Source organism: Herpailurus yagouaroundi, unplaced genomic scaffold (assembly GCF_014898765.1).
Source record: "Herpailurus yagouaroundi ecotype Mexico unplaced genomic scaffold, PumYag 29, whole genome shotgun sequence".
Taxonomy (NCBI): domain Eukaryota; kingdom Metazoa; phylum Chordata; class Mammalia; order Carnivora; family Felidae; genus Herpailurus; species Herpailurus yagouaroundi.
This window is the reverse complement of record NW_024412377.1, coordinates 12,425,323-12,443,558: the sequence shown is the minus strand read 5'-3', so window position 1 is coordinate 12,443,558 and position 18,236 is coordinate 12,425,323. Positions and strand designations below refer to the sequence as shown.

General features: G+C 41.5%; 1 protein-coding gene across 1 annotated transcript in view; it reads left to right on the top strand.

Moving 5' to 3' along the window:
* Positions 1 to 8,144, top strand: part of MARCHF11 (membrane associated ring-CH-type finger 11) — a gene marked incomplete at its 5' end in the record, with an annotated part of 104,485 nt that extends 96,341 nt beyond the window's left edge. Inside the window, one exon of the mRNA XM_040492442.1 lies at positions 7,490 to 8,144. Coding sequence (XP_040348376.1) covers positions 7,490 to 7,812 — 323 coding nt within the window. The remainder of the gene's footprint in view (positions 1 to 7,489) is intronic.
* Positions 8,145 to 18,236: the final 10,092 nt, after the last annotated feature.

Here is an 18,236-nt window from a genome sequence, read left to right as displayed (position 1 = left end):
ATGAAATTTGGCTTTGCCATCTTGTTCTACCACCAGACAGTGATGTCATCGACATCAGTGATGATCCAGGAGCCCCTGAGGATCCAGCCCCACTGTGTTCTTTGCGTGAAGGCTGAGGACTGCAGATTTCATTGAGCAGACGGGACGACATAGAGAGTAGTGAGCGGGTCATAGGACAGACACTGTGAATTTTCTTTTGTGTGCTCTCAGAGAAGCAATCACGTAGGGTTTTCGCTATTCTAATAATCATTTCTTTATGTATACTGTTACATACTCTGGGGTGGGTCAGATCATCAGTATTTGGGAATTAGCCAGCTCCTAGTTGCAAGGGTTTTCATGCTGTGGGAACTTTGTGAGTAATTTTTATTCTTATTACATTTCTTACGCAGAAGATTTTATTACCAACAGTTTGAGTGTTTGGGCTCCTGAACTTTATGCTTTCGTGATTAGCCTGCCATCCTCAACTTGGTTCTCTGAATTTATGTATATATGTATAAGATATACATATTATATATATATATACAATGTACATACATATATATGTAATATATATAATTTACAATAGAAAAATTAACTCATTTTTATAGATGTAAATGGATTTCTTGTGGGATATTTCTTTACATTATTTGTTCTGATTTGGGCAACACTGCAAATACACTTTCACAAAAAATCCCCGTATATAATCAAGACATTGTAGTCCCCAGTTGGCTTTTAAGATACCAATTTCTGATGGCTTTGTTGTGTGAGTCTAGTGACTTCAGTGAGGGCATATGTATTGTCTTTCAATTTTCATCTCTAAGTTTCATATTTTTGCATTTTTTTTCTTTAAGTTCCACATAGAGTTCAGTTCAACAAAAAGCATTCGTTACGCGAAGAAGTAATCACTCATGTTTATTTCTTCAAGATTCATATTAACAAGATTCAGCAATGGGGGAATGATTTACGTGTTCAAGCGTTGACCTCTATACTCATATCTAACTTTCCATTAAATGTTCAGCATTTAAATTTGAGGTAGGTTGGGAGAAATAAGCCAGGAAGATTAATGCATTTTATGACACCCCAGCAAAGATTATGCATCAAAGGGTATCTTGGACCACAGTCTCATTTAGTTGATCTTTCTTACACAACCATGCTCCGGTCCTCAAGTAGTGGCAATTAAGGAGTCAGAAATGGGTCCATTTTGGGGTATCTGGGTGGCTCAGTTGGTTAAGCATCCGACTTCGGCTCATGTCATAATCTCAGTCTATGAGTTCGAGCCCCATGTCAGTCTCTGTGCTGACAGCTCAGAGCCTGGAGCTGCTTCGGATTCTGTGTTTCCCTCTCTTTCTGCCCCTCCCCCCCTCAAAAATAAACATTAAAAAAATGTTTTTAAATGTGTCCATTTTTTTTTTTAATTTTTTTTTTCAACGTTTATTTTTGGGACAGAGAGAGACAGAGCATGAACGGGGGAGGGGCAGAGAGAGAGGGAGACACAGAATCGGAAACAGGCTCCAGGCTCCGAGCCATCAGCCCAGAGCCTGACGCGGGGCTCGAACTCACGGACCGCGAGATCGTGACCTGGCTGAAGTCGGACGCTTAACCGACTGCGCCACCCAGGCGCCCCTAAATGTGTCCATTTTTTGAAACTGGTTCTAAACTGTTCTTAAGTGGGATTAAATGGGACCCAAAGTTCCCACCCAAAGTTTCCATTCTTCTTCTGTTGCCCACTGACTTCTCAGAATGACATAGGTTATATCTTATAGAGTATGTGTAACTTTCACTGAGAGAGATGGGCAGAGAGAAAAAGAGGGAGACAGAGTGAAAGAGATCTTGGCAATGGACACTGGTGAAATTTAGTCTAAAAATCTTGGACATTTTCACAGTCAGGAGCCTTTTCTGGCCAAACGTGTGCTGTGCATTGTAAGTTCTTTAGCTTCTCCCAAAGGTTGTTTTGATTGGACAGCACACAGGGCTTTCACCTGTGCTCCTTTGTGGTTTCATCAGAACCTCTCACTTCTTGGGAAACCTCAAGGTGGAGGCAGCTTCCCAGATGAAGCTGTCACCACTTATAGTGTTGTCTTCAACAACTTTCTTCCTGTGGGTGGGAAGAGGAGGAAGGGGCTGTTTCACTGGCGCTTTTAGAGATATAACAGTGTCAGTGACCTACAAGATATTAAAAATGGCAGTTAATGGTATAACTTTGTCCAAATCACAGTCTCTAGGACTTAATTTACTCATATTTTCCATGAGGATGGTGTAGGTCTGCAAGGTCTGGCTTTGTCTGTTCAAGCCTCTATAGCAAAATACCACAGGACATTTATTTCTTAGTTTTGGAGGCCGGGAAGTCCAAGGTCAAGGTGCTAGCATATTCAGTGTCTGGTTAGGTCTCTCACTGTGGTTTGCAGATGCCTGTCTTTCTCATGTGTTCTCACATGGCCTTTCCTTGCTGTCTCTTCCAGATTATATAAGGCCATTAATCCAATCATGAGAGTCTCACCCTCATGACTCAAAATAGCCCTTATTACCTTCCCACGGGTCCCACCTCCACATAGGGACTAGGGATTAGGGCTTCAAGGTATGAATTTTGGAAGGATACACTGAGTCCATAGCAAGGGTTCTTTTAGTTGATCTTCATTCTGAGAGACCGCCTTGCATTGGAAATTTAGCATGGATAGGACTATTGTACACAAGGTTTATATGTAGACAAATTTGAGCCCCAGTCTCTGCTCTTATTCTTATGTCTTGATGTTGGACAGTTATTAAATTTAAGTCTCAATTTCCTCAACCATGAAGTTGTTCAATCGTGGTGTCTATTTGTAGAGCTACTGCCAAGATAAAATGAAAACCGTGCGCGTAAAGCACTTAGCACAGTGCTTGGCACAAAATAGATCCTTGATGATAATTTAAGTTCTGAAAGTCAACCAAACCTCTTTGAACAAGAGCTGAGACAGGTAACAAAAAATGAAATGATTTGATCAGTAGTTTGATTGTTAATATCAAAATTTGTTTGTATTTGATTATAATTTTTGCAAGTCTCTGTTAATTGCAACATATCATTTGTGTTGCAATAAACATGGACAAGTGGTGTGTGTGTGTGCGTGTGCGTGTGCGTGTGTACATGCTTGTGCATGTGAGCATGGGAACATGGGACCTTGATGGTCTTCCCCATGATGTATTTGGGTAATTAATTCATTTTCTGCTACCATAGAAAAAAATTCAACCAACACACCACTTACAAATTTGGGATATATTTTACCCACACATCACCCCTCTGCTTTTATTTTAGTGAAACCGGAAACATTTGAACTTTCTCTTTTTGAAGCATATTATTCCCTAACAAAAATGTTCCTCTTCACATCAATAAGGAGATGCTCAAATTAAATGTTACTGGGAGGAAAATGATAAAAAACAAATAAATAATAAATAAATAAATAAACAAAAAGAAACCACCACCACCACCACCAACAAAAACAACCAACACTTAATACACACACACATTCTGAACTCTCAAACTCCCAAATTCTCAGGAATCACCCCTTGACATCCATGCTATTAATAGTGTAGCAAGTGTCGGGGCGCCTGGGTGGCTCAGTCGGTTGAGCATCCGACTTCGGCTCAGGTCATGATCTCAGTCTGTGAGTTTGAGCCCCACGTCGGGCTCTGTGCTGACAGCTCAGAGCCTGGAGCCTGCTTCGGATTCTGTGTCTCCCTCTCTCTCTTTCCCTCCCCTGCTCATGTCTCAAATATAAGTTAAAACATTTAAAAAAAAATTTAAAAACTAGTGTAGCAACTGTCCTAAAATATTTCATACTTACATTTTATAGAAATTATCATTGCTTTTCCTTTCAGGTCTAGTGACTCTTGAAAAAAATAAATCTAAGCTTGTTCTTACATGACCTGAAATGTCAAGATGACACATTCATTTTAAGGCTTAACTTAAGGTATTACTCAGAGAGTGAGGGTCCTGGGGGAAGTGGATTTCTCAGTTGTGAAACAAGAGGAGACAAGATCATCAGTAAGAAAGTATGGCAACGTGAATTTTACTAGTTGGATTTTCAACATATGGACTAGAGTTGAATGAATCTTTAGTCTTGGATTTTGACAATCTTAGTACCATTATGTTCTCATTACCTTGAGTACAAAAGGCATTTGCTACAAGTCTAGAAGACTTAAGGAAGAAAGGGAAAGATGCATATTAGAGAGGACCTCAAGGGTAGGGTAGCCCTCCTCCTATTTCAAGAAAACTTAAGCTTCTAAAGGGCAAGGAGTGATTCCCAACACTTATAGGAAATAAAACAAAATCTAAGCATCGTTCATAACTTGAAGTGCAATGAAGAAGCAGAACATGGAACTGAAAATTCAAGAGGACTGTGTTTTCCTGAAAACTTCAAGTAGCTCCCTCTAAATTCAGAATGTACTAGAAAGGCCTGTGGGATTTATTTCTGCACACTGGGTAGATTTATGTATTTAGAAAAGGGCTACCAGGAGTGCGTTCCCAGAAAGTGACGTTAAGCTCTAGTAAATGATCTGATTTCTGGCCTTTCAAAGGAAATCGATAAAAAAAACAGAATAAGATCCTGTGAAATGAGTGATTTCCTGGGGTGAAGCTGTCCCCCATCACTGTACTTCTCCAGAATGAACCTGTTGCAAGCTGCACTGGTTTTGTGATTAGTGTGAATGAATATTTCTTGTCACGTAGATTCACTATGGACTTTTTAATTAATAATAATGTCTTGTGTCTTTAGAGCCACCATCTCGAGGAAATTTGAGTGCATTATAACTGATGGATTTCAATTTGTCTTCCTACTATCCTGCTGAATGTATAGATTAGGTATTGCAATTGTGTTTTGATGAGGAAAAATAGAACCAGAAAAATTAAATCATTGCCCACAGAGATTTCAGAAGGCCAATAATCGAATCATCAATTACTATCTGGTAGTCTTTACTTCTAATTCTGGCTGTTTCCCCAGAATATCTGATCAGTTGTGACAGTTTGTCCTTAGAAAAATAGAGTTGATCAAAACAGTTATTTGCAGTTGCTGTGACTAACAGAAGTTTACATTCCTTCTCGTTATTTTGGTGGTGTTACACAATTATTATTTGTTTGTTTTTATTGATTAAACCACATGCACGTTTTAAGTGGCCTATGCCAACATCCTTGGAATTCTCTTAAGTCACGCATGTCAGAAGTTTTTGTCCTGGTAAGGGAGTGGTGTAAAACTTAAATTCGGATATTAGGTAGTTGTGATATTTAAAAATTGGCTATCTCCATCACCTACCTGCCATTGTTTTAGCTGCCAAAAGAAAATGAAGTAATCTCCCCAACACAACCATGTTCAAAACCCTTACTCGTTGTACGTTTGGAAAGATTGCTATCATCCTTTCAATCACCCATTCCTCTAGGCTTGAAAACATGAGACGCTGATTTTTCCCCTTCTTGTATTACTAGTTCTATCATTGTTTTCCTTTGACAAGTGTATTACTCTGTCCCTTACTGTGCCCACTCTGCTCCTCGCCTGCAATGTGGTGATCTCCCTACTTGTCTCCTGACTTCAGTTCTCTGTGCCTCGATACGTCTTAGATAAATTTTCCTAATAAATTCTTTGTAATTTTAGAAAGTATGACTTAGGCATAAAAAAGTCTACAAAATATGTTGAACATCACCATCACCCAGCTTAAAAAATGGGACCTTAGAGGGGCACCTGAGTGGCTCAGTTGGTTAAGCGTCCGCCTCTTGACTTCAGCTCAGGTCATGATCTCATGGTCATGAGATCGAGCCCTGCGTTGGGCTCCATGCTAACAGAACAGAGCCTGCTTGGGATTCGCTCTCTCCCTCTCCCTCTGCCTCTCCCCCACTCACACTCTCTTTCTCCCTGCTCTCACAAAATAAATAAATAAACGTGAAAAAAAAAAAAAAGTGACCTTAGAGATACAGCCAAAAAGCCTATTTGAAACCTCTCCGGGATCTCATTTCTTTTCTTTCCTTTCCACTGTCACGAATTTCATGATTATTTTTTATGCAACTTTTTATACTTTTTACCTATATATCTGAGTCTGTAAAAATGGGTAGTATTTCTCTACCCCAGTAATTTCTTTCTGAAACTTTCATGGTTTTTTTTTTTTTCCACATGGCTTTAAGAGTTCCTCTCTTTTAAGATTTATACATGTTCGTGTATGCGACTCTGTTCCCTTCAGTTGTGTTGCCGTGGTCCACTGGATCCATACGACACGATTTATCCATTCTTCTCCGCATGCACTGTGAGGCTGTTTGCTATTTCCCCCCTCAAGCACAAACAGTTCCACGACAAACATGTTTGAACATGCTTCCTTGTTTACATTTCTGAGAGTTTCTCCAGACTCAAGGTCTAAATCCTGGGAGGTAGGATCTGCTCACTTTCCAATTTTTCATTCAACAGTGCTTGTGGCCAACTGACGTGCTGTAATTATGTGCCCTATTCCACCTAAAAAAAAGACCCTTCATTCATCCCTCCACCGACGTTCAATGGAATTTCATCCTCCTGAAGGAGAAGAGCTCCTTCTCATTTCCCAATCTGACTGGACCTCCCCCAAGGAATTTCTTTTAGTGAGGGGTCACCAGTTCAAAAGCTTTGGGCCACATGCTGAAATGCCAATGTATGAAAAATGCAGGGTGTGGTGGGATCTGGGTAGAGTGGGAGCCATGTATCAGGGCACCACATCCGATCTACAGACTACGAGTTTATGGTCCCTGAGATTCTTGTATTGCCTTGTTTATTTTCCTGAGAGTGTCTCCGAAATGCGTAATCATCCAATATACTGCATAGCAGCAAAGACCTAGGTCTCTGGAGCCAGGCTGCCTGGGTTTGAATCCCTGTGCCACTGCTACTAGTTCTCTGCGTCTGAGCTGGTTCCTTGTTTGCAAAATGGGGGACATGCTCATACTCGTTTCCTAAGGCTTTGGCGAACACTGGACGAGGTAAATATACATGAAACTCTCACGTAGGTGCCTAATGCATTTTTGTGGAGTTGTTGAAGAGAGTGAAAAGAAGAAAAAGTCGTCTCATACCTCCTCGGTGTGAGACAGTGCTTTAGGAACTGGGAAGATGATGTTGACTTTAACATCTGTCTCTTTCCCAAATTAAGGTGTCCGTTGAAACCAAGCCCTCCACACGTTACTTGGCTCCGCAATGAGTCCGCAAATATACGATGAATGAATCAATAAGCCTAATGATTCTCTTAAGGCAACATGAGTGCCCAAGGTGTGTTCTGAGCCACGATGGAGCAGGTTAATTATACCCGTGATAACTTTACTCTGTGCACGTTAGTGTATTCTTATTCTTTGGCTATTGATTATTCCTGTGTAATATGGACAGTAGCTTGCCGTTAGCCGTGACAGTTGAGTGGTCAGGATACCATCTTTTTTTATGACAACGAGTAACAGAGAACTATTTCTTTAATGCCTTACTTGTACACAAAACCACCGACTTTTGATTATGACGAGAATTTGTCCCCTCCCCGCCTCCATTTTTAGGTCTCATTGTCCACGAAGGAGCTGCAGTTTACAGAGTGTTTAAGCGCTGGCGGGCTGTTAACTTACACTGGGATGTATTGAATTATGATAAAGCCACAGACATCGAAGAAAGTAGCCGGGGAGAGTCTTCCACAAGCAGGACTTTATGGTTGCCACTGACGGCCCTGCGGAACAGGAACTTGGTCCACCCGACGCAGTTAACTTCCCCCAGGTTTCAGTGTGGCTATGTGTTACTGCACCTGTTCAACCGGATGAGGCCCCATGAAGATCTGTCCGAAGATAACAGCTCAGGGGAGGTTGTGATGAGAGTGACTTCTGTGTGACAAAAGCGTAAGGCGGCGTGGTGTAGACCACCCTGCACATCTTGGAATGTAATTGCAATGAATGGCGAAACCACAGCACTTCTAAAAACACACATCTATGAACTTTTTAAAATTTATGCTTTTTATATGAACATTTGAATTGCAAATACATTTTTCTGAAAAAAAAATAGCTCTCTGGTTCTTTGCTTTCTGATTTCCCACATCTTTTATAAGTTGGTACTTGAAATCATTATACATATAATTTAACCCTACTTGGTTCAAAGAATGACGGAAGCTGTCCTGAAGGCCGAGACTATTTTTTCTTGCTTGTTTTAAATATATTTTTTATCAAACGTTTTGCTCCATGTGTAGTTTTTCAGTCATGCCAAGAACGGGGAAGAGCTTAGAACTCTGTGGGCAGATGCCAAGGTGCCTGTGGGTTCGCAGATCCCAGGTGCTTGGGCGATGCTGTGGACTGGTCCTCTTCGTGCCTCACATCTACTGGGAGATGTAAGCGGGACTCTTTTGCTGGGATGGAATAATCTGTCACCAGGAATGCAAGCTCTAGGAATGTTGGCTTGCTTTCTAGCTTGTGAAACAGTACAGAGAGCTTATAAACAGTTAAAGATGAGTGGGGGAAAAATAGTACGTATAACTTACTGGTATTACATACAAGTGGGCAGGGCCTTCTGTATACTTATAACCGTAAGAGCTCACCAAAACGTCACATCATTGCTTGTGAAGTAATAATCCCACCGCCTCACATTTGCATAACCCTCTTACAGACCTACGGCAGTCATTTGGGTTAATTATTAGTGTCTTGAAGCCTGTGAGCGCTATCTTAATTAGATTTTCTTTCTGTAAAAGCTTATATACCTACTGAATCATTTAAACACGGACCCTATCACTCGCTTTAATGAAGTCCTGGGAAATCTATTCACCTGCAGCGAGAAATGTTTTCTTTCAGTAGATAAGTATTTTTTAAGTGAAAAGAGGAAAAGAAAAATGAGGCTATTGACTCCCTAGGAACGGTTTGCTAACTAGCGGCACCTGGCACCTTTTAATCCTCCTAATGGAGGGAAATGGCACATTTTAATGAGCAGTGACAGAATAAATGAAGAGGCAGGCGGTCATGCTTTCCTTTGGAACATGAGTTGAACATGTAAGTCATTGGAAGTCACTGATGAGTAGATTTTAAAGCATATGAAATAAAAATGCTTTACATTCTATTTTCTAAAAATGACCTTTGGATGATTCGTACTAGGATAGTTAACGTTGACAGGTAGCACTGTGATTCCTACGTAGCAAATCCCACCAATACGCGAAAGAATATTTTCCCAGTTTAAAAACTGTCGCAAATGAGTTAAGGCTGTGCTAATTTGCATAAATGGGAAAAAGGAATCAGGAAATCATGAAAGAAGGAACACGCAACCACTGTTAAGGGGGCAGTTGTAGGAAGCGAGAGCGTTCAATATTCCCATCCTGTATGTCACTTTTTTAATTCTGATATTACACAAGCACAGTCCTGGGGAAGACACTGGGAGGTAGCAGTCAGTCCTATGAATCTGGTTCTGGACGCTCAGAATCTTGCCCCCTGGGACTGAAAAGCAGATTAATTAATAGGGACACCAGGAATGCCAATCTGCTGTCAAAGGAACAACCCATTTTTTGTGCCCCGCAGGTGTTGATGTTTGTCCTGGACAGTTTAATCACGAAGAGGAGTCGTCGTCAACAACACGTTTAATGGAGAATAATTGTGGGAACTGTTCAGCGCATCGCATTAAAAATACCGGATAAAGAGACAGACACAGATTAGATTATCACGGCTCCGTATTTAGCAAGTCTGCCCTTCTAATTGGCGTACACCCTCATATTCCATCAACTCACTAGACACAAAAAGGCATAATGGATGGGAGACCCCGCTCAGTGTGGGGTGCACGAGGTAGAGATGTCGCCAAGAGAGTTCAGAGTGAGCCTGTCAAACTGGAAAGGAATATGCGGGACTAGGCTGCCCTGCTTTCCAGCACCCTGACCTTTGGATGCACATTTTGCCCACACCCACTGTTTCCCCCCATCACCTTCACACCTCCTAACACACCCACACACACAGTCACACACCCACATGTGACCCGAGTCAAGGTTGGAATAAGGATCTGGCAGAACCTCACTCAATAAAACGTACCCTCTCTGAAATGATTACCTAAAAACTCAGAAGAAATACTCCAGGTGGGGAGGAGACGTGCCTTGAAAGAATTGAATTCACTGTTTAAAAATAATTAAAATGTTAATATGTACTACGAGTTACGATATAAATAATTAACTTCCAGTTGCCAAGTCTGTAATTCAAACGTGGGCTCCCTTAAATATCAAAATCACCGATGTAAGGAAATAAGTTCGAAATGCCTTATTTTTAGGATCTTTTCCAATATGAGAAACACTGAGACCTGTATGCATTTTGTCTCTTTCCAACCACTCATTTGAAGGACAGGCATCCACAGAGCACCTCCTGCGTGCCACATACTTTCGCAGTGGGCCGCAGAACGACCCAGGTTTGCAGGGAGACTTTGGGGACATGTGCCACAGCATATGTGGCAGGATACAGGCCAGCAAATGAAAGTGGAAGATCAGGAGCAGATTTCCCTGGGGTGGCCGGGGAAGGAATCCCCGAGGAGCCGGCATCACTTGGGTGCTGAAGCGTGAGCAGCAGTTTGCCACTCAGACAAATGGAGAAGAAGTTCTGGGAACGGCTCCTTGGGGGTAAAAGAGAGGCATGTTTCAGTCATGGTGAGAGGCTTCTCACCGGGGGTGGGGCAGAAGATGCCTGGGAAGACATGATCTATCTCTATGGGGTTTACTAGGTAGCAGAGTCCGAACTCCACAGGGAACCCTGAGAAGACGGTGTTCAAGCTGCAGGTGGCCAGACGTGGCAAGGTCATCTCAGGGGGATGTTCACCCCCCTCTAACCCGATTCCTATGGGCGACACTGTCTGTTCTCAAGGTACGGCTAAAATAAATGGACAGTGGTCATACCCTCAAAAGAGTTCGGAGAAATCCTACAAAATGAAATAGTAGGCAGCAATCACACACAGGTGCCACCACTATAAATTAGATCATGCAGTAGAAACACTGGGGGCATTGAGTGGGCTCTCTTCCCCTCTCCCAGAAGACAGCGAAACCCACAATTCCCAAGAGGAAAGCACATCGGAGATTTTGTGAAGTAGAAGATAGCGTCTCTATTATTGAAAATACTCCCAAACACTTCCCAGAATAAAGACTATCATCTGATTTTTCTTAAACGTGATTAATTTTTTTTTTTTATTCCATATGTCTCATTAACTAAACAAATGCCAAAATAAAGCAAGCTCTCTCTACTGCTTCTGTTTCAGCCTGGGACTGCTTTCCTTTGCCTTTTTGTTTTTCTTTTTTTTTCCCACACTACTAGCAGAGTCTATTATTTTTGATGATGTGCTAATCAATCCTCCTTTATCTACGGAGTGAAATAGCAAAATTAATTTGTCTTTGCCAATCCAGAATTAGATCAGTGATCATCTAATAATGGAAGTGTCATTTTACACAAAGGTCATAATTTGTCCCCATTTTCCTGCGTAGCTTGCTTCTTTTTTTCTTTTTGATTTGCAAATTTTAATGGCAGTAGCTTACGAATATCTGATACTTAAAATTTTTCTTTCCAGGCTCATCGTTTATCAGACTTCAGTGGCAAAATTTGGCTTTTTATTTTCAAAACGTGTTTGCATAAATGATATCATATAAAAATAATTTGATGTCCAACATATTAAGAAATAATTGGTTTAAAACCTTAAGAAGATACTGGAGGCAGTTAGTTCAATCCCATTTTATCAGTTCAGAAAAAAAATGCTCCCATAATGTGTGTGTGATTCAGAATTGCGGCAGGTGCCGTAATTTATAGCAAAGCTCAAAGTTCCGAGCCCCGGTGGAACCTAGAGATTAATTAATTACCTCATAAAGATGCCATTTTATACACAGTGGATTTATCTAATAAATTAGTCAAAGGCTTCAAAGTTATTTTAAGGGATTTTCCCTCTAGGAAGTATAGACACTGGGAGCCAGTGGGAGAATAAAAACTATGTATGATTTCCTGTAAAATTTTGGTGATGCATAAACTTTACCCCAAAGCGTTTGATACTGATTTTCCAAAATAAGTTAGAGGTCACTTAATTTTCTTGTAACTTCTTCATATTTCTGAGAAGTTTGTCTGCATGCAACATGGCCTTTCGGAAGAAAAGTATCTTTTTCTAGGGCTGCAAGTAGAAAAAAGAGATTTGCTCCAAGACACATAGGGCGTGGAGCCTAGTGAGCGTAGGGTGGAAATGGTGACCTAGGTGATTTAAAACCCTGCTCTCTGGGGCTGTCAAGCACGAATGTCCATCTCAGCTGCTGGGCCACCGAAGGAGCCTCAGCTGTGAGTGAGTGGAAACATGGAGAGAAATGTCTCATGTAGTCATACCTCTAGCTCCCTAGCATAGCTGTCCTGGGGCTTTGGGAACACAGGAGATCTGCCCAGGAGCTGTTATGACAACAAGGACAATGTGGCCAGAAGCTGGAAATGCTCGATGGGATACGCTTCCCATGAGACTCTTGGCAAAGTCAAGATTTATTAATAAGAAAGAGCCAAAGCATACATTCAGAGACCAGGAGAAGAAAAAGTAACACAATTCAACACCATTTAACGGCACGATGTGATTAGTTTTGTTAGCTGCAGCTCTGGGGATACTTACTTCTCTACCTCGCCTTCCTTATTCATCATCCCTGGCTTAGACAACAAGGTGGCACCGTCCCCATTATGCCATTGTTCAAAGTATTATGCCCCAGGCACACAGTGAGGCTCCTAGCTGCTCCTGTTGGTATATCACTAAGGACCAGCTCCCCACATGGGCTGGAGAGACTGCCCCCCCAAAAAGAGATAAGGAAGAAATCAGAAGAGGCAGCCATGATGGAGGGACAATAAAAAGTGGGCCACAGTGGCAACAAGCCCAAGGGGTTGCTCATGAGGTGACAGTGAGGGAAGGCTGCCTGGGAACAGAAGATAAAAGATAAGCTGATTTTATGAAGTTTGTGATTTTTTTTTTCAATGTTTATTTACTTTTGGGACAGAGAGAGACAGAGCATGAACGGGGGAGGGGCAGAGAGAGAGGGAGACACAGAATCGGAAACAGGCTCCAGGCTCTGAGCCATCAGCTCAGAGCCCGACACGGGGCTCGAACTCACAGACCGCGAGATCGTGACCTGGCTGAAGTCGGACGCTTAACCGACTGCGCCACCCAGGCGCCCCATGAAGTTTGTGATCTTAGGGAGGAGGAAGCCCATTAATTTGGCAGTTGAATGAAGTGGTTTAAGCACTTTGATGCCAGAAAAGAAAATTTCAGAAAAGACACATGACTTAATCCTAGTGTTCAGAGAAAGTTTCCTAAAGAAGTTAACCTCCAGACCAAGATGGTGACAGAAGTTGTTCCTGACTTGACTCTCCCTCTCCCTGAAATTCAAGAACAAGACACCACTGAGAGAATTCTAGAATATGGGGTGAGGCTGAAGCCCCCCGCCCCCCCCCCCCCCCAGACCAGGACAGACTGCATCGGCCAGCCTGCTGGGCTTTTGTTCGACATTCCACTGAAGTCATCGACGAACTTAGGGGCACATAGACAACACTGTGGAGTCTTTCAATACACTAACATTTGTGTAGGATTTCATTGTTTTATCTCAACCACATCTTATATTTTCAGTGTGGAGTTCCTTTACCTCCTTTGTTAAAATTATTCCAAGTATTTCATGTTTCTGTTTTTGTAGATCATGTTTTCTTTTATCTAATTATTTATTGCTAGTATGTAGAAATATATTGGTTTTGCTATGTGGACCTTGTATCCTGAGACCTTATAAATTCCCTCATTATCTCCAAAGCTTTCGTTGTTGTTATTGTCCTGGTGTTCTCTATATACTCAGTCAAATCTGTATCTGTAAGCAATAACTGTATCTTTCTTTCAGTTTTATAAATTTGAGTTTAATTTTTTCTTCTTTGGCTTCTTCTTTTTAATTTATTTATTTGAATTTGTATTTTTTTTTATTTAAAAAAAATTTTTTTAACGTTTATTTATTTTTGAGAGAGAGAGAGAGAGAGAGCATGAACGGGGGAGGGGCAGAGAGAGAGGGAGACACAGAATCTGAAACAGGCTCCAGGCTCCGAGCTGTCAGCACAGAGCCCGACGTGGGGCTCGAACTCACGGACTGCGAGATCATGACCTGAGCTGAAGTTGGCCGCTTAACCAACTGAGCCACCCAGGTGTCCCTGTATTTTATTTTTTTTGAGAGAGAGAGAGAGAGAGAACATGAGGGGGGGGGGGAGGGGCAGAGGGAGGGAGAGAGAGAATTTTAAGCAGGCTCCACACTCAGCATGGAGCTAGATGCAGGGCTCAATCCCACGACCACTCATGGCCTGAGCCAAAATAGAGTCAGACATTCAACCAACTGAGCCACCCAGGCACCTCAGTTGGGCTGTCTAGCTTCTTAAGGTGGAGGTTTAGATGATGGAATTAAAGGATTTCTTCTTTTCCAATGTAAGCACTTAAAACTACAAATTTCCCTCTAAATGCCATTTTAACGGCATTGCATATCTCTTAACATACTGATTTCCCTATCATCCTATTTAAAATATCTTATAACTTCCCTTGTGGTTTCTTCTTTGATCCATAGATTATTTGGAACTATGTGGTTAATTTCAAAATACTCGTAGACTTCCTAAATCTCTTCTTGTTATCAATTTATAAAATTTACAATTTAATTCATTGTGGTTAAGAAGACACTTTGTATAATTTAAATCCAATGAACTTTATTGAGATGATTTTAGGGTCAAGTATATGGTCTTTCTTAAGTGTATCATAGATCTACTGCTGTATCACAAACTACCTGAAAAAATAAGCCACCTCAAAGCTTAGTGGTTTAAAAAATCATAATTTATTATTTTTCATGATTCTGCTGGTTGTCTGGGTGATTCGTCTGCTAATTTCCTCTGATCTCACCCTGAGACTGCATTCAAATGGAGGGTTGGCTGGGGGCTGGGCTTAACAGGGACACTGGCTGGGCTGGGCTTCTCTCTCTGTCTCTCTGTCTCTCTCTCTCTCTCTTTTTTTTTTAATTGTATTCATTTTAGAGGAAAAGAACATGAACAGGGAAGAGGGGCAGAGGGAGAGAGAGAAAGAATCCTAAGGAGGTTCAGCATTCAGTGCAGAGCCCAACTTGCAGCTTGACCCCACCACCCTGGGATCATGACCCAAGCCGAAATCAAGAGTTGGACACTCAACCAACTGAGCCACCCAGGGTCCCCTGGGTTTCTCTTTCAATCTCAGAGGTTAACCTAGGCTTCTTTACCGCTGCAGTGCAAAAGTGGGTGAACAAAGTCTAAGAGGCCTTGACTCCAAAGTGGTATAACATCAGTTCTGCCATACTTCATTGGCTAAGGTGGATCACAAGACCAGCTCAGATTTTTAAAAATGGGAAAATGGATTCTACCTCCTGACAAGAGGAAGGACGATTAATTTGTAGTCACGTTCAATGTACTATATTTTGTGAAGATTCCATGGACACTTGAAAAAAATATATGTTCTTGCAATTGTTGGGTGTGATATTCTATACATTTCTGTTATGACACACCGATCAATATTGCTCAAACTATATCCTTAAATATTTTTTAAGTTTATATTTAAATCAATTACTTCCTTATATAGTTTTTTTATTTCTCTGTTTAGCTTATTTTTGTTTCATGTGTTTTGAAGCCCTGCTTTTAGCAATGGATGCATAGACATAGGGTCATTGTGTCTCATCCTCTCTTGCATTAGGGAGTGTTCTTTATCTCTGATATGGGCATTTACTTGGTTGACATTAATTCTGCCCTACCAGTCTTCTTAAATGGTTTTTTTTTTTTTTTAATTTTTTTTCTCAACGTTTATTTATTTATTTGGGACAGAGAGAGACAGAGCATGAACGGGGGAGGGGCAGAGAGAGAGGGAGACACAGAATTGGAAACAGGCTCCAGGCTCTGAGCCATCAGCCCAGAACCTGACGCGGGGCTCGAACTCACGGACCGCGAGATCGTGACCTGGCTGAAGTCGGACGCTTAACCGACTGCGCCACCCAGGCGCCCCTTAAATGGTCTTATTTACAATGGTGCAAATTTTCTCATCCTTTACTTTTAAACTATTTGTGTTTTCATACTTAAATTTCATCTCTTGAAAACAGGGTGCAGCTGAATCCTGCTTTTCTTTAAAAAAAAATTTTATTTATTTTGCGTGAGAGAGAAAGAGCACAAGCTGGGGAGGGGCAGAGAGAGAGAATCCCAAGCCATCTCCGAACTCCCAGCATGGAGCCCAATGCGGGGCTCGAGCTCACCAACCATGAGATGCTTAACCAACTGAGCCGCCCAGGTGCCCCATGAATCCTGTTTTTATATTCACCCTGAAAATGTTTGTCTTTTGCCTCTTTTGCCGTGTAAAGTTACATAATCTGCTGTTTCGAGATTTAGAACTTGGACATATTTGGGGGGGCAGTCTATCCTTTTTTATGTCTCTTCCCTGTATCTCTCAGCTCCCATCCTTTCCAGGACCCAGGATAATTTCCTCAGGAAAAGTAATAATAACAATGATAAATGACAATTGAACAAAAAATCAAAGCAAAACAAAAACAGAAAACAGTTCACAACAGGAAAAAGATGTAAACATAACCATAGGGATGAGGGAAGGAAAATTATTCTCTTACATTTTAGTTTCCTATGGACATAGAGGGAAAAAAGTATTAATTACTAGTTGATAGTTAGTGAATTACTTCTCTGCAGTTTACTTTATATCCCCAAATTCATGGGGGTGCCTGGGTGGCTCAGTCGGTTCAGTGACTGACTTTGGCTCAGGTCATGATCTCGAGGTTTGTGAGTTCAGGTCCCGCGTTGGGCTCTGTGCTGACAGTTCAGACCCTGGAGCCTGTTTCGGATTCTGTGTCTCCCTCTCTCTCTGCTCCTCCCTCGCTCATGCTCTGTCTCTCTCTGTCAAAAATAAATATTAAAAAAAAAAAAATATATATATATATATATCCCCAAATTCATGAAACTCTCCCAAAATCTCTATAGATGAAAGTACCATTTAAGACATCAATTTATGTAATTCTTTGTCAACGTCTGTGCCCGGAACACCAATCATGAGTCTAGGCAGAGATGGATTTCCCGAGGCTGATGGAGGTTTGAAATGTCAGAAGAATGTTCAGGAAGGGAGTGTGACATTTATCTCTCACAGATTTAATCTTTCCTGTCTGCCCTAGATCTGATAGCCTTACAGGAAACAGAATTCGGAGGGCACGTTTGAATTACACCCTAGGGGAATTAGGCCCCAGAAATCTCTGTTCCATTAGAAATCTTCACCTAGCCATGTTTATGAAGATTTTGCATTAACACTCTTCCAAACAAAAGGGTGTATAGATAAAAGGGTCAATAGATTCGGATTCTGAATTTGACAGAATTTGAGGCTGAAAATGTTCTTCCACTTCTTCCCTCCACTTTTACTTAAAATACGTGGGCTGTACCTTATTTTGGTCTTTTTTTTTTTTTTTTTTTTTTTCGCCTGTGGGTCGGGTGGTGCAAGTTTATTCATAAAAGCAGACACGCTTTTTTTTTTTTTTTTTTTTTTTAAATAAGACTGTAGGACTCAAGTCTTTTCTATTTGGACTAAAATAATATTAAAACACCTAGGTCCAATTAACAAAAACAACTACTTCCATGGGTAATGAATTTTCTGGATGTAGCCGAGAACGTGCTTTGAAACAGCAGTAAAACAAAGTAAGGGGGTTTGGGTCTGTGACATATTCAAGGTCTGTGGCTTCCAGGTCTGGTAAATAATAGTGTTCTCCAACCATTACCGGTGTCAGACTTGGAAGGTTCTGTAGTTCTTCAGAGGCTTCTCTGAAGAAATAGGATGAGTAGCCCTTTTTACATAAATCTCCTAACTGCATAATTGCAGTGTTTTACAGCCCTCAGCTCCAATCATTTCCATTTTACTCGGTTGTCATTACCAGAAGGGTGTGCGCTCTTGGGTAGGGAGGTGGGTGTGGGTGTCGCGGAGAGATTAGAGCAGACTGTCAGTGTCAGTGGAAAATTCATCGGCAGGACTAAAGGTTGGGACGGTCAGTGCTCAGGGGTCACTGTCAAGCATCTGGTGCTTGTCTGCACCACCGTTCATGGAGCGGAATCTAATTCTCATCCATCCCGCTGGCTCTTCAGAGTCACTTAGAATCAATTTGAGCTGGGCTCAGAGATGTGTGGGAGTCTGGCTCCTGTCCTGGCTTTATGATCTCACTCCGGGCTGACAGTCTGAAACCCCAGAAGCACCCAAGATTCAAAATGTAAAGCTTGCCTCTGGGGACAAGGTTACTTTATC